General features: G+C 39.4%; 1 protein-coding gene across 1 annotated transcript in view; it reads right to left on the bottom strand.

Moving 5' to 3' along the window:
• The window catches only part of antxr2a (ANTXR cell adhesion molecule 2a), a 232866-nt gene that overhangs the window by 83323 nt on the left and 123638 nt on the right, over positions 1 to 25905 (bottom strand). The window contains exons 12-16 of the mRNA XM_043696278.1: positions 19180 to 19275; positions 11460 to 11501; positions 9523 to 9618; positions 5722 to 5889; positions 4632 to 4712 (exon numbers count right to left, since the gene is read on the bottom strand). Coding sequence (XP_043552213.1) covers positions 4632 to 4712; positions 5722 to 5889; positions 9523 to 9618; positions 11460 to 11501; positions 19180 to 19275 — 483 coding nt within the window. The remainder of the gene's footprint in view (positions 1 to 4631; positions 4713 to 5721; positions 5890 to 9522; positions 9619 to 11459; positions 11502 to 19179; positions 19276 to 25905) is intronic.

Genomic DNA, 25905 nt, shown 5'->3' with positions numbered 1-25905 from the left:
GATTTGTTTTCCTGCACCAATGGCTGTGCCTTCAGTTGACAGCCCCTTCACTTTGGAATTCTCTCCTTACTCTGGATTAGTGGTGCTGGAAGAGCACAGCAATTCAGGCAGCATCCGAGGAGCACCTATCCAACTCTGTAGTTCACCTTACTACTTGAAAGTGTTCCTTAAAACTGACTTCAAGCGTTTGGACATCTTGCCAGATGTGGCTTAGTGCCACAATGTTCTGTCCTAGAATGATCCTGAGAAGTATCTAGGGATATTCTGTTAGGTTAGATGCTATTTAAATATTTATACTACAAAACTATCTATAGAACTAGGAAGAAATTGGAGATTTTGAGGGAAAGAAATTGCCCAGCAGAATTTTCCATTTCCCAATCAATTCCTTCGGAGCCTGTTCCAATGGGGATTCCACAAACCCCCAATGTGTAACTTCCACCTATACCTGAATAACAACGATCAAACCATCAGAAAATCAGTATCAATGTTGATTTTCCTTTCAGCAAAAAGTTAAACATTACAAAAAACAATTCATTGATAGTGAGGGCTGGTCTGAAACTAGCTGACTCTGAAAAATTCAGTAAGGTCAAGGTTGATCTGATTATTCCATATTCTCGTTGTTATGGACTGGACTAAACCCCCTAAAATATATTAAGAAGATAGCGTAGACACTAACTTTTCCTTATTTTAAAGGTAAGTGTAAGGTGTTGCATACCAGATGCAATCTAATTGGTCAAACTACTCAACTTTAAACAGAACACACCTTAATTTTACATGACAGTTAAAATGCAGACAAAATAAAAAGAATTGGCTTAACAGTAACTCTATTGAAATGCTTAACAAAAGTGTATATATATTAACTTCTACTATTTAACTGTTCCAATTTAGTAACATCCAATAAACACATCCTTGGCAAAGGCAAATTCAGTAAAATAGATTGTCTCACATGCAATCCTAGCAGCAGGAAGAGAACCCCGGCTTTTAGCTGTAACAGAGAGATGAATAAGAGCTTCCACATCCAGCTTCAAGACCCCAGCAAATGCTGAAAGCTAAAACTAAAAACACTGATTCTGTGAGACTTTGACGCCACCCGTTCAGACTGCTTCTGTTATTCCATCTTTAAGAACAAAACTGCAAGGCCTCATAAGCTGTTTACTGCAACTTGTTCAATACCGGTGTCTCAACTTTGCTTCAATATATAAACAAGACAAAATATACCACTTAAAACCATAGCATTGTTACAGTCATCTAGCCCCGAAAATATTTCAACTCCTTGCTTATTATGAATCTCACTACCTCTGCCTTAAATATTCAAAACTCTACTTACAATGAGGCAGAGTTCCAAAGATTCACAATCTCTTGTGAACAGAATTCTCATTATCTAGTCATCTTCTCCATCCTTACCGCAAAGGCATGTCAAGACCCCTTGTATGCTTCAATTAAGTCATTTTTTATTCTTCTAAACTCCAGCAGTCTAGCCTGTTCAATCTTTCCTCATAAGCCAAACCTCCCAATCCAAGTATTAATATACTAAACCTTCTGTGAAGTACCACCATTGCATTTTAATCCTTCCTTAAAAAAGGTTACGAATATTGTCCACAGTATTCCAAATATAGTCGTACCAGCGTCCCATATAAATTAACTATGACTCCATGCTTTTGTATTTAATTCCCCTCACAATAAATGATAACATTCTTTCAGCTTTCCTAAATACGTACTATAATACTTACAAATCTTTTTATGATTCAGGTAGGAGGATGCCCAGATGCATCACAAAGCTCTGTAATCTCTCACCAGTTGGATAGTATGCTTCGTTTTTATTCTTGCAGCCAAAATGGCCAATTCCACACCCCACATTCTACTCCACTTGCCAGATTTTTGCCCACCTATATAATTCGAAAACCTCCTCATATCCTCTTCAAAACCTATGATCTGATCTATCTCTGTACCATCAGCAAATCTAGCAACCACACCTGTGTCCCTTTCTCTAATCATTACTATAAATTGTAAACCGAGCCTTGTGCCACAACACTCATTACAACTCACCATCTCGAGAAAGACCCATGTACGCCTACTTTCTGCTTCCTGTTGGTCAGCCAGTCTTTGATGCATGCCAATATGCTACCCTCAACAACATAACTTCTATTTTCCACAATCGACTTTCATGTGGTATCTTATCAAATGCTGTCTGGAAATCCAAGTAGAGTGCCTCCACATGACATATGCTACGTCCTCAAAGGACTCCAATAGATTGGTCAAACATGATTTTCTTTTCATTCTGCCTGATTACCTTAAATTTTCTAAGTGCCCTGCCACAACTTCTTTAATAAGAGATTCTAAAACGTTCCCTATGCCTGAGGATAAGCTAACTGGTCTGCAGTTTTCTAATTTATGTCTCCCTCTCTTTTTGGATAAGTGAATTTGCTGAATGTCCAACAGGATCTTCCTTGAATCAAAAGTGTTTTGGAAATTAAAAAGGAAGCATCAACTATCTCACGAACCACTTCTTTTAAGACCGAATAATGAGGTTCACCAGGACCTGGGCATTTGTCAGCCTGCATCTCCAACAATTTACTCTCTAACACTTCTTCGGTGGTTGCAGTTTTTCTGATTTCCCCCCGCCTTTCCATTTCTTGATTGATTACTGTTTCTAGAATGTTAATTGTATCCTTGACAATGAAAACTGATGCAAAATACCTGTTCAATTCTTCTGACAGTTGATATTTTTCATTTTTAATTCTCCACTTTCACTTTCCATCAGATTAATGCTCACTTTGTTAACATTTTCCCTTAATTATTTATAGAAACTCTTACTTATCTGCTTTCATATTTCTGCCCAGCTTTCTCGATTAACTCTAATTTTTCCGTGCTTATAAATTTCCGGTCTTTCTTTGTTATCTGTTCTATTCTGTCCATGTTTCTGTCCTGTCACCCATCTTTGTACAACTATAGTTTTTTTTTTGTTTAATTTGATACTATCTTTAACAATTCTGGTTATCCAAGTATACTGGGTCCACCCCTTAGAATGTTTCTTGCTCAATCTGTATATTTTGAAATAAACTATTGCATCTCTATTGACCTATATTTTATACTAAGTTGCCAATGAATTACATGGGTGACCGGTGTATCCCAAACTGCCTAATACTGTGTTGACAGAAGGTAGCTGAAATACCAGCAGGTGATAACCATAACACAGTTTGCCTTGACATTAAACCCCATAAGATTCATCCTGACTTCCACACATTTTAATTGGAGCTCCATGAACTGCAATAGAATCAGTCCATCCTTCTAGAGAGCCCTGAATAGCTTGAAATGGCTTCTACTAACAGGATTTTCAGGAAAACATCTCCTCACAAATTGTTCATTTGACTTGTTTATGTCTTCTATTCATGCAGTTTCAATTAAAACAAAGTTACAAATCACACAACACCTCCAGTACCTCCAAATAAACCTGTTGGACTACAATTTGATCACAGAATCATAGAGATGTACAGAAAAAAACCCATGCCCTCTAGTTCTGGACTCCGTGTGATTTTTAACTTTCTCCACCCCAGTCCAACACCGGCTCCTCCAAATCAATTAAAACATTTATATTTAAGATGTGATTTCAAACAACCTACTTACAAGCAAAGTGATTTGAATGAGCACAAGAAATCTAAAATGAATCATTGTTCTGCAGTTAATGTATAATTATAAGTTTTTTCTAAACATTTCTTATCTCCCACTTTTCCAACACATAACAGCAAAGATATTTCAAGGCATCTGCAACACAATAGAGCTGTTAGGAACACCAAAATAGGAATAGGCCATTTAGATCCTTGAACCTGTTCCATTATTCAATGAGACTATAATCCATATTTTGTCTCTTTAATGTATAAAAACCAATCAATCTTAATTTTAACATTTGCAATACTGCTCTCATATCAACTGCAGTTCCAAACTTCTACTATCCAGGTGAAAAAATGTTCTTCTTTATTTCACTCCTGAGAGGTTTGACTCAAAGCTGTGGATAACTCCCCTGATCCTAAACTCATGGTCAGCCAGTAGTAGTTTCTCACAAACAACCCTATCAGTTCTCCATTACATGTTGAAACCTTCAACTCATCATCTAAAATTTTTGAATTCCAATTCATAATTTAAGCCTTAGAGCCCCAGTAACATTCTTGTGAACCTATACTGCAATTCCTCGAAAGCCAGTGTTTGGTTTCTAAAGTAAAAACAGATATTGCTGGAGATACTCAGCCAGTCTGGCAGCATCTTTGGAGATAAAGCAGAATCAACATTTTGAGTTTAGAGACCCTTCATCAGATGCAAAGGTTTGATGGCCAGGACTGTTTACACTACAGATAAAAGTTGGCATTCCAATAGCCTTTTATTTTATGTACCTGTTAATGACATATTAATGACATGTACCTGGAACCCCAAGTCTCTTTGAATCTTCACTGCTTCTCCCTTTGCATCATGTTCTTTCTGCTTTGGTGCAAATGGATGAAATCACAGTTGCCCACATTTAAATCCCTTGGCCACGGTTCATTAACCACAGTCTTGCCCACTCACTGAAATAACATTTGCACATTCTTTCTAAATGAAATTTATTCAGACTTCAACCTCAGAAATGGTTTAAACAATACCTCATCACCAGACTGGGGTCGCATCAGGGATACTCGATCATACTGTCTCCGCAACAGTGCCCACAGTGCATCAAGCCTTCCCTGCAATTTAAAAAGAAAACCCATTTAAGAGAACACTGAAAAGTATATAAGGTTTTGATTATCTTTGCCGCTTTGAAACAGAAGTTAGGAGTTAACGATCCCCTAGCTAAGAAGTTGGGAAGGGAAGGTTATAGAGAAGCCCAGCTGCCCCACAGTGATTTGATGTATAATTGGCCACGCACTGACCCAAGGTGGCAATTCCAACATACCCCGCCCAGGAAAGCAAGTCCCTCTCCGACAGATGCCACCAAATCAGAATGCAGGTAGCTCTGTCACCCTTCCAGACAGTGGTGTGAGGCTTTGGATTGAGCTTAGAGTTGGAATAGGGATTGTGAAGCCAAGGGAAAGCAAGGAAACCCTGGAGGGTGAGCTCTACGAGAAGCCTTAAAGGGTCTGTAAAGCAGCAACTCTCTTAGCCTTTCCCACCCCTCACACCAACTTGCAAACAAATCTGTCTGGAGAGGGTCACTCCGGCCGCCACATGCTGGGTGGACGAGGCCCTTGAGTTGGAACTAATTATCCACTTAAGCAGCTAAATTGGCCCACTGGCAAGTTCGAATACCAATGCCATCCTTGCCACTGGGATAAATGTGGTGGGACGGCAGTTATCTGTGCCTGCTCCCACATCCACCCCAGCATTCAATCTCTCCAGCAGAGTGAGTAAAATCTAACTCTAAAACACCACAGGCTTCCAATTTGTTCTAATACTCCTGTTTGTCCTCCTGATGCAGGTCATGAATCGTATCAAGTAAACTGGTTCTCTTTTTTTTTGTCATTCTCACTCTTTTTTATGTCTTGTCTTTCTTTTCACAAAGTCTTTCTCTGGGCAATATTAACAGTAAAGAAAATCATCAACATTTCTTAATACATAATCAAAATTGATGTCAATACACCTCTAGCACCATACTGTTAAATCTTTAAGTAGTTTCATATGCATCATGGCGGCCCTGCTGAAACACAATGCTTTCTTATTGAATGGAATAAATCTCAGTAGGTGGTGATAAATTACCTTAATAGGATCATACCACTGTGGTCTAGGAGGACGATTAGAAGCTGGAGGTTTAGGTGGCTTTGGAGCCAGAGGTTCCTCTTCCATTTCTGGAACTTTTACAACAGCATTTTTGGCCTTTTCTAGCCTTGCCCCTTCATCAGTGGATCCTTTATCTCCCCACCGGACCTTACAGAAAAAAAAAAATGTTGTTTGAGGAAAAGTACACTGATATATTAGTCATGATCTAATGACAGATCCTGTTCAAAATGTTAATGCATTACATCCACAACCCATGGACTTAAAATAACTGGGAGAAAGTGAAGATTGCAGATGCTGGACACATTTATAGGAATGTATCTAACAGACTAGAAATACTAAGAAAGGAGAATATACTGAGATCCGCTATTCAGAGAGTTCTATAGTCTGTCTCCATTACAATAATACGTTGCTTTTCCTTTCTTCTTTTTTTTTCAAGTTCACAATGTCTCACCTTGTACTCCAAGTGACAACATTTTATTCATCCACATGAACTATTTATATCCATTTATACATTCTTTATATCCTCTTAACACCTTAATTTTGACCTATCATCAGCAAATCTCCGCCTCCCATTTTATCTAGGTTATAAATGTAGACCATAAATGGTTCAGGTCGCAATACTGACCTCTGTGGCACTCTGATTTCCACCTGTCAATACAAGAGTGATCTATTTATCTTGACTCTCCACCGCTTGTTAGATTAGATTAGATTACTTACAGTGTGGAAACAGGCCCTTCGGCCCAACAAGTCCACACTGACCTGCCGAAGTGCACTCACCCAGACCCATCCCCCTACACCTAACACTACGGGCAATTTAGCATGGCCAATTCACCTAACCTGCACATTTTTGGACTGTGGGAGGAAACCGGAGCACCCGGAGGAAACCCACGCAGACACGGGGAGAATGTGCAAACTCCACACAATCAATCGCTTGAGGCGGGAATTGAACCCGGGTCTCAGGCGCTGTGAGGCAGCAGTGCTAACCACTGTGCCACCGTGCCACGCAAATTCTCTATTCATGCTAATATGTTAACACCCAAGGTATGAGCTCACTCTTAATTTGTACAGTAACCTTTGATGTGGTTCCTTATCAAATGTCTTTCATAGATTTCTCTTTATCCAATTTGATTGTCACTTCCTCATAGAATTCTAATAAATGCGTCAAATGTGATTTTCCTTCCATGATCTGCTGGATTGTATTACAATTTTCTGAAAGTGCTGTTATTATCTCCTTCATAATGAATTTTCCCGAATGACAAATGTTAGGCTACCTAACCTATACTTTTCTGCTTTCTGTCTACATATCTTGAAAGAAGGTGTCTCATTTTCAATTTTCCAATCCATTAGGGCCTTTCCAGAATCTAGGGAATTTTTGAACTTCACAACTGACACATCTACTATTTCTTTGGCCACTTATTTTAATACCTTAGGATGCAGGCTATCAAGACCAGGGCTTATTAGCCTTTAGTTCTCATACAATTTCCTGTTCCTTATCCCTTATGATAGTTTTAATTTCCTCTAACTTCATTTTTTGGGGTTTTTCATTGTAAAGATAGGACTTTATCAACATGTAGTCCAATTCCTTGTTTTTAATTTTCAAATCCTCAGTCGTATCCTTTAAAACAACCAATGCTCAATTTAGTTCCACTTTTTTGAAAAAATACTGTTGTATTTCACCACCGTAACTTGCATTATTTATTTCTAAATAAGTTTCTCTAATACTGTAATTTCTCTATCATTACTTTTCACCATTTTCCAAGACCTGTCCAATTTTCTGGTCAGCCAACTATCTTCGCAGTACTATTGGTTTGCTTCTTTGATTTGTTATGGTCTTTTATTTCCTTAGTTAGTTATGGACGGTGCAACCTTCTCATTGAGTCTTTCCATCTTAATGGAATATATCTTTACAGACAGGTATGAAATATTTCTTTAATTGCCTGCCACTGGTCGACTCCTGTCCCTTTTTAATCTACTTTCCCAAACACTTCAGATACTTTGGTTGTGAAGACATTAATCTTGTAGCCATAATTCTCACCCTCAACTGAATGTCATGATCACTATTACCGAGGTACTCCTTTATTATTCGATCATTAATTAACCTGATTCATTGCATAATATCAAGTAAAGACACCAATTTCCTTGCTCCTGTTCCTCTAGATCACAGAAAGGAAATTATGACGAAATATGATGCCCAAATATTAGATTGGCCAAAATAATTAATGATGAGGTTTTTCTCTTCAAAAACTTAACCATGTCACTGATGGTTTAACTTGGTATCAAGACTAGTGAAGACGTCCTCAAAGATCTCAAGAGCTGGAAATTCCCAGAACTAGGGGCAAAAGCCTAAGGATGCAGTAAGCCACTTAGCATTGAAATGAGAACTTGCTTCATCCAGAGAGTGGTAAAGCCTACAGATTTCTCTGCTACAGAAGCAGTTTAGACCAAAATATCAAATGTTTTCACAAAGAGTCAGATATAGTTCTTACGGCTAGAAGAAGAAAATATTACGTTGGATGATCAGCCATGATCAGAATGAATTATGAACAGGCTTGAAGGGCCTGCTCCTGCCCCTATTTTTCTGTGTTTCGATGTTTGACACCTGGTTATAAGAAAAATATTATATACAGAAATCGAAAAAAGATTTTTTAAAAAATCAAAATACAAGAGAATACATAAAAACAATTATCAAATTAACACCATTACAGCCAAACCATGTTTATTATTAGAAGTTTTTGATGACAGTTTACAGTACATTTCATGACTATTTTATTGCTCCCTAAAGATTAAGCTGTTGATTTCCACCTCTAAATTTGCAACTTTCTTTCTCAAATGGCAGTAAGTGCTAATTTAATTGATAAATTTAAATTGGAGCAAGATAAATTATAGTAAGCAAGCACATCAAAGGATATGGGCCCAAGGTATATGGAGTTAGGTCACAAATCAGCCATGACCTTACAGAATGGTGGAACAGACTTAAGGGGCTGAATGGCCCACTTCTGTCCCTCTATTCCTTTAGGAACCACAGGACTAAACTCATGATTTTCCTTACAAGGATGCAAGATTTATCATACAACATGTCACAGATTATTTAAGGATTTTCTTTAATCACCTTTACACACAAAGATGCTTTACACACCTCTGAAGTAGGTGAGACTTGAACCCAGGCCAGACGACCGAGAGGTAGGAACGCTACCACTGCACCACCTTATATACTGTACCTATCTATGCTATTTTCTGAAAACGATCTAATAGGCCATATTGATTAAGGTTGTCCAATCATAATCGACCAATAATAGTCCCTTCACTTTTAAAGGGTTACTATAGGTATTATAATCGAGCGCACCCCGTTAGATATTTTTGTTATTTTTTAAATGTTTATAATTTCACAAATCCATCACTTGAAATCCCAAAAAAAGGAACATGTATGTCTTATTCAGATGGAGTGGAACAGTATTAAGAACACATTTGTGAAAAGTGGAGCCCAAAACTAACACTATAGACTTCAAGACAAATCCTACAAGTTCTGAAAATGCACAAAAACATATTTACAGGGGATACTATCCTCAGCCATTTTGTTAAGGTGTAAAATATTGAGGTTTTGGGGATTTAAGGGATTCTGAATGGTGGAAGTTTCAGTCTAATGTGTCTCCATATGCACCAAGGCCTTCACTGGGAATTTTGCCTCACTAATAGCAAGTTAAACATTCAGCTACATTCAGAGTTAAGTTTAATTTCTTCAACTCAATCAAACAGTAATGAGAAATTAATTTCATAATATACCTCCATTCTTTTGATGCCACCAACACCTCTACCGCCATAGTATGAAGCATCAACTGTTGGCCACTTCTTCTTTGGCACGGGGTCTGGGATAGGTTCCTGTATATTAAAAACATTCAGACAACAAAATGTTCTTAACTTGCAAAATAAGAGCGTACATGAATCTACGAACACGTGTCTTTGGCTTTACTAAACATCAACACAATTTTCGTTGTGATTGCATGAGAATGTACAGCAAGATTAGGGAGATTTAAACAATCCTTAGATAAGCACATGGATGATTTTGGGATAGTGTAGGGGGATGAGCTGAGAATAGTTCACAGGTCGGCGCAACACCGAGGGCCGAAGGGCCTGTTCTGCACTGTATTGTTCTATGTTCTAAGTGTGGAAGTGTAGGAATAATGGGAAGGAACAGTCCATGCGAATACTGATGGTGGAGGGGAGGGGAGGGGAAAATGGATTTGATGGTGATACCCTGCTGGGAGCGGCAGAAATGATGGAAGATGACCCTCTGAATGAGGAGACTCTTTGAGTGGAAAGTGAGGATAAGGAGGATCCTTTTTCTTCCCTTTCTGGGAAGAAAGGCAAACATTCAGCACAAAACCACAGGAAATGGGTCAGACCTGACTTAGAGTCTTGGCAATCAGAGTGGGGGAATTCTTGGCTGAAGAAAAAGGCAGACATGTCAGTGGCACTATATTGGAAGGTGGGCGACATCAGAGCTGATACGATCGAAATGGAGCAAGAGGGAGAATGGAATGGAGTTCTTGCAAAAGAAAACAGGGTATGAGGTGGTGTACTTATGTAACGGTGATATGCTAGATACTTTAATGAAACTGTAACTGAATTAAGGATACGGGTTGAACAAAATGAACATAAGCAGAATTACAGCAATGAAAAATTCATGGAACTAAAGACAGACAAATCCCTATAACAAAATGGTTTTAAAGAAATCAGGCAAGAACAGTGTAGATGCTCCAATTGTAACTTCATTCTAATCAGGAATGAGTAATTTAGATTAGAAAACTGAACAAGTAATTTCACAATTTAAGGCAAGTAACAGGAAAACAAGGACATTAATCTAATATCCACTGTGGAGAGAAAGAAAGAGAGTGAGAGTGAGAGAGATTTAGCGCGAGAAAGAGAGAGAGAGAGAGTGAGAGAGAGAGAGAGAGATGGTTGGGATATACAGCTGGGTGTCTTCAGCATACATACGAAAATTAACACCATATTTTTGGATGATGTTGCTGAGGGGCTGCCCGCAGATGTGAAATAGAAGGGAGTCAAGAATCGAACCTGTCGGGTCACCAGAGAGAACAGAACCAGATGGGAGTGGTCCTACCCAGTTGGATGGCAAGCACTGGACAAAGATGCTACATCCCTGTGTCGAAAGGCTGCAGACTGATCCATATAGATGAGGAACAATGGGTTTATGTTGTTTTGTCACAGACATATAGCATGACATTTGTGACTTTAGCAAGAACAGTTTTAGTACTGAGGCAGGGTCAGAAACCTGATTGCAAGGTGACAAACATATACTTGGAGGAAAGATGGGCATGGAGTTTGGGTGTGCCAACACTCTCAAGGTGTACTTTCCCGCGGAAAGGGAAGTTAAAGATTGGGCATTAGTTTCCAAGCACAGAGTAGCTAAGAGATGGCTTACTGGGGAGAGGGGGGAATGGCAGCACATTTACGGAAGAGATGGACATCGTGCTCAATTTTACTTAATGACAGAATGAAATCTAATGGCCCCTATGTTCTTGAGTTTTATCTTTATAATATTCGAACACATATCTGCTTTGGTCTTTGCACATATGAGGCTAACCAATAAGAGTTATTAGAAGACCTTCAGACCATAAGACTGGAAATGAATGTTACTTCTTTGGTATTTGCATTATTCTTTATCAACAACACTTTCACATAGTGGATCATTCACATACCTCCTTTGGAGGGGGGGGAGGAGGCGGAGGATCTTTTATGACCTGAAACCAAATAAAAAACAAAAATTATTTGTGGATCAGCAATGACACAAATGAAGGATTCCACTTCTGCTATTCGTTGCCAACTGCAGTGCCTTTTCCTTTTCATCTATGAGAGCCAACTGGTGTATATTTTCCTGTGACTATTAATTAATAAGACTTTGTGCAAGTTAGTACCCGGTCACTCATGTCAAATCAAAGAAACCTATTGACTTCAATATATCTATTTATGTGAAAATTAATTGAACAAGTGTTACTACTTCAGAAGGACCCTGTTCACAAGAACTTCAGCTGTTCGTTTAGGAGTGTCAGACGGACTACAGGTAACTCCTATGCAATAGTCATAATTTTTGAATATCTTTGACAGATATGGAATATATATGGAGAATCAGGACTTAGACTACACACCAGCCACAAGGACGATTGTGTCCTCAATTTGCAGGCCTACAAACTTCAAACCTATCAGTTTACATAATTCAGCTGAATAAGCTTTCCTGGAAATGTATAAAACTTGTAATGCTTATGAAGAAACTTTTAAATGTTTTCTGCTGTTCCCTTTTCTAAAATGTACCCTCTATGTTCACTACTATGCTTCACCTCCAATGCTCTTTTCCCTTTGAGGAACAATGGTCACTCCCAGGTCCACACTCATTGTTGATCCTCTGGGACCTTGGCCACGTTCACGTCCACTTTCACACTCACCTAGTTGGGAACTGCAGATACTCTCTTACTGAAAGCATTATACGTAGTCAATGCTTTCATTATGACTCTAATTGCGGTGCTACATCCCTGCCTGAACCATTTGGAGACCTTAATATCACTGACCACTATCACCCACTAACGTCACCCTTCTCGGCTACCTTTGCTTGATTCCACTGTTACAGATACAATCAAAGCCCAAGGATCTCCAGCAACCATTTCTTTTCAAATGAAACCTTAAAACATTCTCTTCACAACTTCTCTTTGCTCTTGTCCCTCTTCTCATCTCCATTAACTTCCTCATATGAAACCAAAATCAGCGTCTTCAGCTCACTCCACAAACTGAACAGAAAGCTAACAAAACCCCCGGTCCTGCTGGTTTCCATCAGGGGTTCCCAACCTCTTGTTCATGATGGAGTTGCAAGCTTCTCCTCCTTTCAGGCTGCACCATGCAGTGAAGCTGAGGCCCAGGTCACCTCCTTCCCTAACCTTGCCCTGTTCACCCCCTCTGTCTGTCTTCTGGGCCTGGGCTGGTACACCCGTCAGAACTCACCCTCCAACCCCTGAGCACTGCAGGCAACCTGTGCCATGACACCAACCATCCCAAAGTCCTCCACTTGCACTTCTGCAGCTTCTAGCCAGGTTCTATGAACTGGAACAACTCAGATGAAGAAATGGACTTTACATAAAATAATGACATTTTAATGCAATATTCAAAAACATGTAATAAAACAGACAATGGTAGATGACATATAAAGTTGGAAAATGTGAATTTATTGGTTTTAAAAAAGGACAATTAGAAAAACTGAACATATTTTCAACAGTTGAAATGATTAAATGTTGCTGTTGATGTGAATTTGTGTTTCTTTATTGAAGACACGCAAAATGTTATCACAGCAGTTACAGCAAGCAATTATGAAAACAAATATTATATTAACTTTAATTGTAAGCGATGGGTTTACAAGAGTAAGAGATGTTGATGGTACAGAGTTTTGGTGAGATCATATCTGGAGTATTAAAAATAGGAATAGTGTTAAGGTCAGGCATGCATTGTGATCTTATTAAATGGTGAAGTATGTCAAGGGGTTTTATGGCATACTTCTGCTCCAAATAACTATTTTTGAAATGTTTTTATTTAGAAAAATAATGTCTCTTTCATTCCCAAGTTGAACGTCTGAACCCATATCTTCTCTCTCACAAAGACAACCATGTCCTCTACACCATTGCTTCTTTTCGGACTATCTCTGGATGAAATCTTCAGCTGAGTCTTTGTCACTTCCAGGCTTGATTATTCCAGTAGTGCAATAAGTAGGTTTCCGTTCTCCACAGCTCATCCAAAACTCTCCTGTCTATATCATGTCCCTTCCTTGAACTTCCACATTCCCATTCTGCTACCTTTCTTGACTTAAACTGGTTCACTCAACAAAGAGATTTAAAATCTTCCATCATTCTGTTTAAAGTCTCGCATGGCCTGTTTTCTTTTTCTAATTCTCTTGCCTCCTCCTCTCTGAAAATCTCCACTGCAACATTCTTTACGTGTCTGAATCAACTTATTCAATTTTCTGATTTTGTGCTCTAATCTCTCTACTTCTTCATGCTCTTACTTTAAGAATAATCCTGAGGAAGCAATGCGTTTAACTCAAAATATTAACTCAGTTTCTCCACAAAGGCTGACAGGCGTGATGAGTATTTGTATTTTAATTTTCTGTTGTCATGCAGTACTGACTGGTATAAATGATGGGATAAAGAAAACTGAAGTTGAGTATCAGGCTGTGGTGACAGTGAAGGAAGCTCTGTTACTAAAAGTGTTTGAAGTTGGAAAGGAAGAAGGGTTGGGTAGACTGCTAGCACTCAAAGTTGACAAGGCACTAGAACTGGACGATATGTATCCAAGGACAATGAAAGAAATAGTGCAAATTTCAGGGCCATAATCTTTCAGTACTCCCTGAACTCAAGGGAGGTGCCAGAAGACTGGAGAATTACAAACATCAGTTTAACTTCAGGGGTCGAACGAATTAGTCAATGTGGTAGGACAGTAGAGAGAATTGTTAATATAACATGATGTTGTGGGTTTTACTAATAGGAAGACGACAGGATTATTCGGCACCTCAAGCCTGTTCCACCATTCAATGAGATCATGACTGATTTGCAGCCGAACTCCATTTACCTGCCTTTGGCCCACAGCTCTCAATACTTTTTGCTTAACAAAAAAAAAGATCTATTTCAGATTTAAGATTAACGACCGGTCTAGTATCACTGTCATTTGTGAAGAGAGTTCCAAACATTTATCACCCTGCATAAGTAGAAATGCTTCCTAACATCTCTCCTGAACAGTCGGGCCCTAAATCCCAGACAATGCCATCTAATTTGAGAATCCCCAACCACTGGAAATAGTTTAGCTTTATCGACCCGGTCTTTTCTTGTTAATATCTTGAAGGCTCCAAATCAGATCACCCCTTAACCTTCTAAATTCTAGAGAAAGCATAACCTCACAACGTAACTCCTGAAGTCCGGATAACATGCTTATAAATTTACATTGTAATCCTTGCAAAGCTAATATATTTTTCCTAAGGTGTGGTGCTCAGATCTATTCTCAGTACTCCAAGTGGGGTCTAACTAGAGTTTTGCATAACGGCAGTATAACTTCTGCACCCTTACACTTCAGTCCTCTGGATATAAAGGCCAGCAGTCCATTAGCTTTCTTAATTATTTTCTGTGCCTGTTTGTGGCGTTTTAAAAATCTATGTATCTGAATAATAGAGGCAAAGAAGATATACTGTTCTATACGAGAGAGGAGGCAGTGACCTAGTGGTATTATTACTGGACTGTTAATCCAGAGATCCAGGTAACGTTCTGGGGAACCATGTTTGAATCTTGTCACAGCAGATGGCTGATTTGAATTCAAATTTTTAAAATCTGGAATTAAGAATCTAGTGATGACCATGAATCCATTGTCAACTGTCCGGAAAACCCCATTTGGTTCATGTATGTCCTTTAGGAAAGGAAACTGCTATACTTACCTGGTCCGGACTACATGGAATTCCAGACACCCAGCAATGTGGCTGACTCATAACAGGCCTCTGGATAATAAGTGTTGGGCAATAACTCATCCCGTGAACAAATTTAAAGAAAAGGAAAACAAATCAATACGTGGGGTATTGAGTTCTGGGCACCGCCACATTGGGAAGATTAGAACACATGATCAGTTTTGAGGATAAGTTTCAGAGATTCCGATGTAGGATGTGAGTATTGCTGGCTAGGCCAGTATTTATTGCCCATTCCTAATTGCCCAGAGAGGGATTTAAGAGTTAACCATATTGCTGTGGGTCTGGAGTCACGGTTAGGCCGGCTTGGGTAAGCACAGAGTTTCTTTTCCTAAAGGACATTAGGACTGTTATCCTCACAGAGAAGAGGCGACGAGGAGATTTGTTAGAAGTTTTCAAAATCAAGACTGGTCTGGGCAGAATAGACAGCGAGAAATTGCTCCCACTCAAAAAAATCTTTGAGAACAAGAGGGCACAAATTTCAAGTGACTTGCAAAAGTACTTAATGTGATCTAAAGAAAATCCTTTCCAGTTACAAGTGGTTTGGGTTGAAGTGTACTGCTTGAATAGTGTGATGGAGGCAGGTTCAGTTGAAAGGGCATTCGAGATTATTTGAATAGAAACAAGATGCAAGCTACAGGAAGAAGGCAGGAGAATGGCACTAAGTCATAATGCTTATTTGGAGCGCCATGACACTTCCTGCAACTCTGTGATTCTGTGAATACCTCAGAATCCACTTTGCAGCAAGTTGTTTTTGGATCTACATGTTAAATGCAATAGTGATTATAATCATCTTTCCTCTTAAGATGTGCTAAGTTTCACTCGATACGTTATGTTTTGTGCTCTGACAGACAGGAAGCTCTGCTGTACAGAAGCTTTGATTAAAAAAATGAATTCATTGCAGTGAATTCACTTAAACAGAAAATAAATCTTTTTAAAAATCTGCATAAAGCTTTTATTTTTCATTTCAATGCCCGTATGCTAGGAGGTAAGTCTTGCACAAGAAATAAATCTCTGGGCAAAATACAATCACAGGACTGAATCTTCCCTCCAGGGAAAGATTATTCCCACAGCCTGAACCCATCCCAAGGTACATCAGTCACTCTGGGATTTTCATGAAGGCACATCCTTCATTGACATGGAGACAGGTTCCTTGTCCAATGAAGTGTGGCAGTCAGATTCTTAAAGGAGAACCTATCAGAAGCCTTCCAACTTGACAGGCCCCAGCAAGTTGTTGCAGAGGGTGATTATAAGCCTCACTGGAGCTCTGGCAACTAGCTTGCCTATGGCCAATCTGCTCCTTCCTATGTCAGAAATTCCCAGGCAAACTCCTTTCAATAAATTTACTACTATTCCTAATAAGCCGAATTGGCTGTCCATCCCACAGTCCAGGCTTACAGTCTGAACCGACCTTGGTAAAAGTAGCCTGTGCCAAGCACAGGCTTGAAAAACTAGCAAACTGCTTTTGGTCTGTTTCCAACTTGGATGGGACCAGAATATTCTGCCATGGAATGGTTACAGTACAAAGAAAGCTATTCAACCTGCTGAGTCCATCCTGACTCCCTGTAAGAGTTATTTGATAATCCCAACCTCCTGAACAGAATCAAGAGTCTTTGGATATCCATACATGCAGATCAACTACATTCCCTTATCACCTATCTCAGAGTTTCTTTGTAAGATTATCAACTTAGTTTAAATGCAATTTTAACAAATCCATGCTGGCTTTCCTAAATTAGTCTATACTTGTCCAATATATTCATGAAGGCACATCCTTCATCGACATGGAGACAGGTTCCTTGTCCAATGAAGTGTGGCAGTCAGATTCTTAAAGGAGAACCGATCAGAAGATTCACATCTGCTTACCTTCAGTGGTTGAATGAATTAGTTAATGTGGCAAAACAGTAGAAAGTATTATTAATAAAAACATAATGTTGTGGGTTTTACTAATAGGAAGAAGAGTGGGCTATTCAACGCCTCAAGCCTGTTCCGCCATTCAACGAGATCATGACTGATTTGCAGCCTAATTCCATTTATCTGCCTTTGGCCCACAGAGCTCAATACTTTTGCTTAACAAAAAAAACGATCTATTTCAGATTTAAGATTAACGGTCATACACATCTTTCATCTTGCTGTTTCTCTCAGTGTCTTATGGATTGCAGTCTGTGTTTGCTCTATCTTTCACCCTTGTGGGAATTAACCTGGACTGCACCACAATCACCACATCTTAAAGGTACAGTCTTGCCTTTTAATCTTTCATTCAAATTTACCTTGATAGTTTCTCAGCCACCAAAAATTGGCCCTCTTCAAATTAATTTTTTAACTCTTGACGGACCTTAGTCCATTTCTATGGCGATCTTAAATCTTACAGCACTATGTTCACAAATACTCCTTTAGATATTTTATCCACTTGAATGCTTTGACTCAGATACAGCAATACCACTTTCCTGATCAGTCAATAAATGTGCTTGTCGACAAAATTCTCCTGAATGGATCTTGGAAAAATCTTCTTATTCTCTATCATTATTATTATCCCAGGCTACATTAGAACAACTAAACATGCCCATTATCACTTGTCTATAGTTTTTCCATCTCTTGCAGTTACTTTGCAAATTTGCTCTTCTTTGTTTAATCATCACTCCACCCCAAAGAATAGAAGGTTTTTAGAACAACCATCATATTACGACATAGAGTAGGCCATTCATCACATTGTAGTGATCCTTTAAAAATGCTGTTGAATTACAAAGAATTGACAGGATTGCTGTTAGCGATTCACCCTATTGAATTATGCAGCCATCCTCTCATCGCTTCATTAACCCTCTCACCATAGATTTCCCTTCCTTTTTTCCTCACGTACTGATCTCTGAGCCCTATGAATGCATCAGTATTATTCAATGATATAATGATACAATAAATCATCCCACTACACTGCTTTTTCTTCTTGCCCTTGCATTGCTTTCTCTCTTTTCCAAATGCCGATCCAACTCTCTTTTGAAAGTTACTGCTGAAACTGCTTCTTTCCCTCCTTCAGTACGGCGTTTTAAAGATTAAATGCCATGATTAAAATTCAACGGGCACTGGCTGAGAATTTCTTTATGTTACACATTGGTAAACTGACTCAATTCTTTTACATCTGAATAAGTATGAAGTTGTGCATCGCCATTCTTTTCTGGCATTTAAATTTCCAGGGCAGTTCCCAAGCTAACTTCTATCCATTATGGAGATTAAGCATAAAACAACAGAATCTGAAGCAAAGTAGAGGAAGGGAACTGCAGCGTATTAGATATTGAATCTATTAAATACTTGCAGAAGAATAACATTCTATCAACAATGAAGTGGAATTGTGCGCAGTTCAGAATTGGTTTTGACTACAACTGGTACGAGTATGAAGCTAGCACAAGAGTTACACCATCCGTTTTGCTGAACTTTTTCAGCTTTGATTCATCTGTTTTGCTTTTATTCATTCACAGGCTGAGGACATCACTGGCTCGGCCAGCATTCATTGCCTACCCTGAATACCCAGAGGGCAGTTAAGAGTCAACCACATTGCTGTGGGTCTGGAGTCACATGTAGGCCAGACCAGGGAAGGATGGCAGTTTCCTTCCCTAAAGGACATTAGTGAACCAGATGCAGTTTTCCAATAATCAACAATGATCATCATTAGACTCTTCATACAGATTATTTAAAAGTATCATTATTATTTTATTATCTGCCATGGTGGAATTTCAGCATGGGTCCCCAAAACATGACCTGGGTCTCTGGATTAACTGTTCAGCAAAAACACCACTAGGCAATCACCTCCCTCTGTATGCATCATATATAAAAAGCTAGTGTAGATTGGATGCTCAATTCAATCCACTTTACACTTTTGAGTACTCAGTGAAAGTCAAATGAGTTCTAAAATTTACACAACATCCCAAAGTGAATTTACTGATACTCACCACCATGCAACATAGAGGCCAGAACCACCATAGCAATGCTAGTCCAATTAGCAGAAGAATGGTGAATATAGCAATGATTACAGCTGTCCCATCGGACTGAAAAGGAAGCAGAAGTTAGTAGGTTTCATTTTAATGCAATTTAAGCATCACATACATTGCAAATATGCTTGTTGCATTGAATTTAAATCCAGATCACTTTAAGTTGTCAAGTTATTGCAGGGAAAAAAACCCAGAAGAACTTGACTGAAAAGAAATGATTCCTAAAATGGTGCTACAGACTTAACATTTAGAAAAGCAAACTTGAGAAAGAATGAAAAATGCAAAGAGTGAGGAAAGAACAGGGGGCCTTTTATAAAAATCACAATGGTTATGGTGAGTTTGCTACAATTATTTTTTTCCCCAATGCTTCAGTGAAACAGAACTTCCTGTGTCAGAGCACAAAATAGAACACGCTGAACGAAACTTCTCTCACCTTTGGAGGAAAGATGATTATAGTCGCTACAACAATTAGCAGTTAGGTGCAGACAGCTTTCTGCGAGAATGGTTTCTGAGACAGTCACAAAGTCATAGAAGTGTTTATGGGGCAAAAGGAAGCCATTTGGTCCACCATTTCTGCACAGTCTCTCTTTGTATTTTAATGTAGTGCCAATCTCCTGCCTTTTCCCCGTAATTCTGATTAGTGTTTCTATCCAAAAAAAAATCCAAAGCCACACTGAAGGCAGTGAATTCCACACCCTAACTGCTTGCTGCAAGAGATAAAAAATTCTCACTTTGCAGTTACTTCTCTTGCACAACAATTTAAAATCAAGGAGAATGGCTGGGAAAGAAAGACTTGCATTTAAATAACATCTAAGCCAATGAAGTGCTTCTGAAAATGTAGTAATATTTTCATCGAGGAAACACAACTGCCTGAATGCAGAAATGTCTTCACAGTGTCCAAGTTAGCAAACAAAAAAACCCCAACGAACTGCAGGGGTTGGAAATCAGAAGAAACAATAACAGAAATTGCCGGAAAAACTCAGTGAGTCTGGCAGCATCAGCTCTGAAGAAGGGGCACTGGACCCGAAATGTTAACTCTGCTTTCTCTCCATGGATGCTGAAGACCTACCGTGTTTTTCCAGCAACTTCTGTTTTTGTTTCCAAGTTAGCAGGCACCTGTAGCTAATGAGGCCCAAAAGCTGTGAAGTGCATGTCAACCAAGTTAGCTGTTCCTGGCACATGCAGCTTCGTCTTTACGTTTGTCTGTCATGTCTTAAACCTTTACTCTTCAGTCTTGGTAAAGAATGCAAATGAACTGAGATGCTTTTCAATATAAGCAGCTTCAGTCAAACCTTCAAGCAAATTACAATGTGTCTCTTGTCAATGGACAAACTATTCTTTTGCAAACTATTACAATGGATGTTCCTTTTTTAGTGAAAATTCTGACAGAAATTTGACTATAAATCAGTTAAAATTCATTGGAAATACTGTTACGTACTCTTTTGAAAGGAAAATACAGTCAATGTCCAATACAGTGGTGAAGGGTACATTGTGAATTTGGATACAAGACAGAGATCTCAAATTGTTGAAAAAATGTGAAGAAGAAGACATTTAATTGAAAGACATAACGTGTGCCATGATCATGAGATTAATGAGGTGTTATAAACCCATCTAGCCATTATCACCTCATCTCAGCAGTATTCATGGTAATTATCACAAAATTAATGATAATTAGCCTCAGATGTTTGTACAAACACATCTGGATAAGGAAAGTTGTTCTGCAGAATTGAAATGATGGGTAAGAGTGATGTGTTACAAGATTGATGTAAAGTTGGGATGAATACAAATGATGTGGCAATTGCAAGCCAAGATCTGACATGACTCTGGTGTATAAGACTCTGTAAGAATGACTCAAGGACAAGAGCAAGCTGAGGTTGTTTACATGCATTCTCAGTGACACTGAAGAAATAGCTGGAAAGACAGTGAATGCGATCAGTGATCCCAAACTAGATTCAAATGGGGAGAAGTGGCTTGTAAGATAGCAGGCAGAAAGAACACCCATGACAGGACCTGTTGTGAGGAGATGGGAGAAAAATTCAATCGACTGAATGGACAGAGTTTCTGGCTAGTAATGGCTGGCCCAACAGATTCGAGAGGTGACGTGAGATCCAACAATTCAAGATGTCTGCAGAGATAACGTCTACAGATGAAGCTGCAGCTAATACCTATGCCCTGGCATGAAAGCTTGCTTGGAGGAAGTGAATAACATACCTGAGATAGAATTGTTTTGTACGATTTGGCCCGATCTTGAGGATTTAAGCAACACAGGTATCGAGTGATCCTCCTGTCAGCCTATAAGGCGGCAGTAAACCACAAGCTAATTCTATTGGTGACTGAGAGGTCCAGGAAACCTGGACTTGATCTTGTGAGTAAGAACTTCCTATCAAAGACTGTAGAAAAGCAATAACAAGGCATGGATGGTAAGGGTGATATTCAAGGGCTTGTTTTACCAAATGTTTTCTGGATCAGGAGGCACTGAGTTCAAAAAAGATGCAGGTGGAAAACTGTCCATCTAATCCCCCGCCCCCACAACCAGTCCTGAGATCCTGAGGACAAGTGGTGAAAACATAGAGGTCCAATCAGGCAAAGGAATACCACTCATAAAATCCAGCCTCTCGACTAAGGCATCATGAATTTCAAGGAGAATTTCAGAGCAGATAGCTTCTCCAGGAAAGTGCATCACTCCCCAAATTTACCACTTACAATCATTTGAACCTTTTTACATTGAAGGATATAATGCACCTTGTCAAAACAAGCTGGAAGTCAAGAGCCAAACCCTTCTCAGCTCCAAACAAGGACAGTGAGGAAGAGGATGATGAAGAATTTCTTGGCTTTGGTGAAACAGAGGTGGAGGTCCCTGCAGCTAACCTTCAGGACCAGTTGGGTAAACAGCTCACACTCCTGAATGGGTCATCAGTGTGGAATGAGATGGAAGTAGCACTGCTCACAGATGAGGAACTCCCACATCAAACACAGAGAATGAGAAAATGGGTCTGAGCTAGAGCCCAAAGAGAACATGGGTACAGTGTTGTGACTTTGCTTTCCAACTGCCTGGCCTAGTTGGCAGCCCCCAGAACACTACAAAACTCATTCAGATACCCAACCCAGGGAAATAATACAAGCTGACATCAAGAAGGAAAAATAACACATGATCAGGTATAGAAAAAATTAACTTACATTTTAAATATGAATTGAAACTGGAATACAGTGTAATGTATTGTTCATTTTTAGATAATTTATTAGAAATAATGTATGAGTTTAACTATCATTTTAAGTTATAGGTGTATTTTAGAGATAAATTAAACTATATTTTAAATATTGTAGTCAATTATTATTTTAAAACAAAACTCATGCTTTTTTTTACTAAAAACCGAAAGAACTGCAGATGCTGTTAATCAGAGACGAAAAAAGAAATTATTCATAAAGCTCAGCAGATCTGGCAGCACCTGTGGAGAGAAATCAGAGGTAACTTTTCAGGTCTGTGACTCTTCTGAGATGCTGCCAGACCTGCTGAGCTTTTTCAGCAATTTCTACTTTCGTCTCTGATTTACAGCATCTGCAGTTCTTTCGATTAAACATCGATCTCAAAGTCTAATAGATTGCATTACACAATAGTGGATCTGTGGGCAGATGATCCCATACAGAAAAATGAGAAGTAAGAAATACGAGACAACATTTGGAATTACTGAAAAAGCTCAGCAGGTCTGGCAGCATCTCAGAAGGGTTTAGACCTGAAAAGTTACCTCTGATTTCTCTCCACAGATGCTGCCAGACCTGCTGTGCTTTTCCAGTAATTCCAAATGTTGTCTCGTTTCTTACTTCTCATTTTTCTGAATGGGATCATCTGCCTATACATCAACTATTGTATACTGCAATCTATTAGATCTGCATTATAACTGAATTAATTGTCCTACACGATCCATAATGGGAGGAGTGCCAAAGTTATATTTCATGGGCTAGGACTGACACACAAAACACCCTTATTCAGCCTGAATAGGCTGACTGTCCTTGTTCACTGGGGAAAAGAAAGAATTTGAGCAGGAAGCTGTATTTCCAACTCTGATTTTAACGCCCAATCCTTTAAAATGGGTCAGATCTTAACAATCACGTAACACCAACATTTGAATTTCATTAGGATTGAAGGCTTTTAAATTGGATATTGTGAATTGAACAATTGTCTCTCTCCTGTTGAGGACGATCAGTGGTGACTGGATTCCTGAGTTTCTGGTGAATTTGTTGTAAAGTTATCTCAACAGACTGGATGTTTTATGCTGACTCCAACCGACTCACCCAAGTAAAGGAAATAAAGATATTTTGATGTACAGTGACTGCAGAAAATTACCTACAGAACTTCCTTAATGTGACAGCATTTCTTAGTCCTGAATGTTACTCATTTCAGTTCTTAAAACATTAGTTCCTGTTCTCGGTGTTCTGCAGACACAACTGCTCACCACTATGACTTCAAACAAAGTGATGTGCATTTCAAGAGTAATGGTGAATTTCATACACTGATGGCATCAATGGAAAAACCCATCTCATGATTCATAAGCAGCTGTGCTGTAAGATTATACTACTCAAAAATTGTAGAAAGCAAACCATGGGTGGGAAGTATAGTAAGCACCCAGAAAAGATACAAGTAGATACATTAAGAAAGGTAGTCAGTTTAGAGATTCTCTTTAACAGCCCTGTTTAATTAAGGATAGAGGCCAGCTTTCAAATATGGGAAGTACAATCAGTGGAGCCCATGCCTGGCCATGTTCAAAATGTGGGTGAGAGACCAGTAGAAGTATCAGGAGTAAACTGAAACCACCTTTGATAGGAGGGGAGTGGCTGCCGTTGTATCAGGGACGTCTGCAGTAGAAGCATCAGTCTCGACTAATGTTAAGCATGAGAATTGGGAATGACTGACAGGAAGTGATTAAAATCCTTAATTATGGTGCAACGTGAACTTCTTGCAGTAAGTTACCATGCTCCTCAAATGCTGTTGACCTGTGTAATGCACAAAAAACATACCTCCCTCAATGAAAACGGTCTTTTATTAAGGCTTTGACTGCCTACCTGCTTTTTGGAAGAGCATAGACCATTGTCATCCAGGTCAGCCTCCTACAAATCTGCCCAAAGCCCAGCCAAAATGCTGCCTCTAGATTTCCAGATACCCGACCTCCAAAATTGTTTCCACAAGACTGGGAAAATCTCATCCAATGTGTCCATGTTTAAGGACCAATCTTTTGCATATATCATCCTCTCAAAAGACATCTGCTAGACAGGATATTTTCTTCTGAACTGAATCCCCTCTGGTCCTTCTTCTTCCAAATATCAAAGCTCAACCTAATAACCTCTTCAGCAATAAGCTTACCAGATAGCTTCACCACTCATTTAGGTTGTCACGTGATTTCTCGGATATGCTGTTTTAATTCCCCTGCTAAATAGATGAGATTCTGATACTTCACAACTCATCTGCCTGAACGTTAGAACTCAAAGTTCCCAAATAATCAGGTATTCTAACATTTCATCATGCTGTGAGAATGTGAGGGTCACCACAGACTCCCATAACACTACATAATCCAGTGGCTCAGTCAGGGAACAGTGCTGATATGCAATTTTTTAGGAGTTACAAAGTGGGAACCAACTGTTCTTGGATCAGAAAGGGAAAGATGCTATCAATTTACAGAACATCTAAATGTCTCCAAGTCCTTGCCTTCATTGTTAAGATTACAGAACCCACAAACTTCCTCAAGAGAAGAATAATGAGCACACAATTAACTTGGAACAAAGAATCGATTGAGAGGGAAGCAACTTTTTTAGTCACATGGTATCCTTGTCCTTGAAATCACAATATGACATTACCAAAGAACAGCCCAAGGGCAAATTTACTGAATTAAGGAAGGGGCTTCAAGAATGATTTTCTTATTTCTCAAACCGGGGAGGATAGTTTATAGATTTCATAACCATATTTTCTTGTTAATATGCATGCCGACCAGTGCAACAGCAAATAGCAAGCTGTGGTGTGACACTGTAGAAGGACACCTTTTCTAATATTGCTGTTACAGATCCAAGCAAAATATGGTACCAAATTATCCCAATCCAACAGTCTCATCATGGAGAGTCAGAAAGTGTGGCTCTGGAAAAGCACAGCAGGTTGGGCAGCATCCGAGCAGCAGGCAGAATCGATGTTTTGAGTAGATGCCCTTCATCAGGAATGAGCAGGGGGAAGGGAGCTGACAGATAAATAGGAGGGTGGGGGTAGGGCAGGGGGAAAAGCAATTGGTGGATATAGGTGTGGGAGTAATTGTGATAGGTCAGTGGGAGAGAGGAGTGGATAGGTGGGAAGAAAGTTAGACAGATAGGACAGGTCAAGAGGACAGTGCGGAGTTGAAAGGTTGGATCTGGGATGAGGTAGGGGCAGGGGAGATTTGGAAACTAGTAAAGCCGATGTTGATGCTGTGTGGTTGAAGGGTCCCCAAGGTGAAAGATGAGGCTTTCTTCCTCCAGGTGGCAGGTAGCTTTCATTTGGCAGTGGACCTGCATGCCCTTGGCAGCATGGCAGGAGGGAGTTGAAGTGGTTAGCCATGGGGCAGTGGGTTTGTTTGGTGCGTGTGTCCCAGAGATATTCCCGGAAATGCTCCATGAGTTGGCATCCTGTCTCCCCGAAGTAGAGGAGACCACATTGAGAGCAACAGACACAGT

Source organism: Chiloscyllium plagiosum, chromosome 1, assembly GCF_004010195.1.
Source record: "Chiloscyllium plagiosum isolate BGI_BamShark_2017 chromosome 1, ASM401019v2, whole genome shotgun sequence".
In the NCBI taxonomy this organism is placed as follows: Eukaryota; Metazoa; Chordata; class Chondrichthyes; order Orectolobiformes; family Hemiscylliidae; genus Chiloscyllium; species Chiloscyllium plagiosum.
The sequence above is the reverse complement of the archived record's forward strand: the minus strand, read 5'-3'. Positions and strand labels throughout refer to the sequence as shown.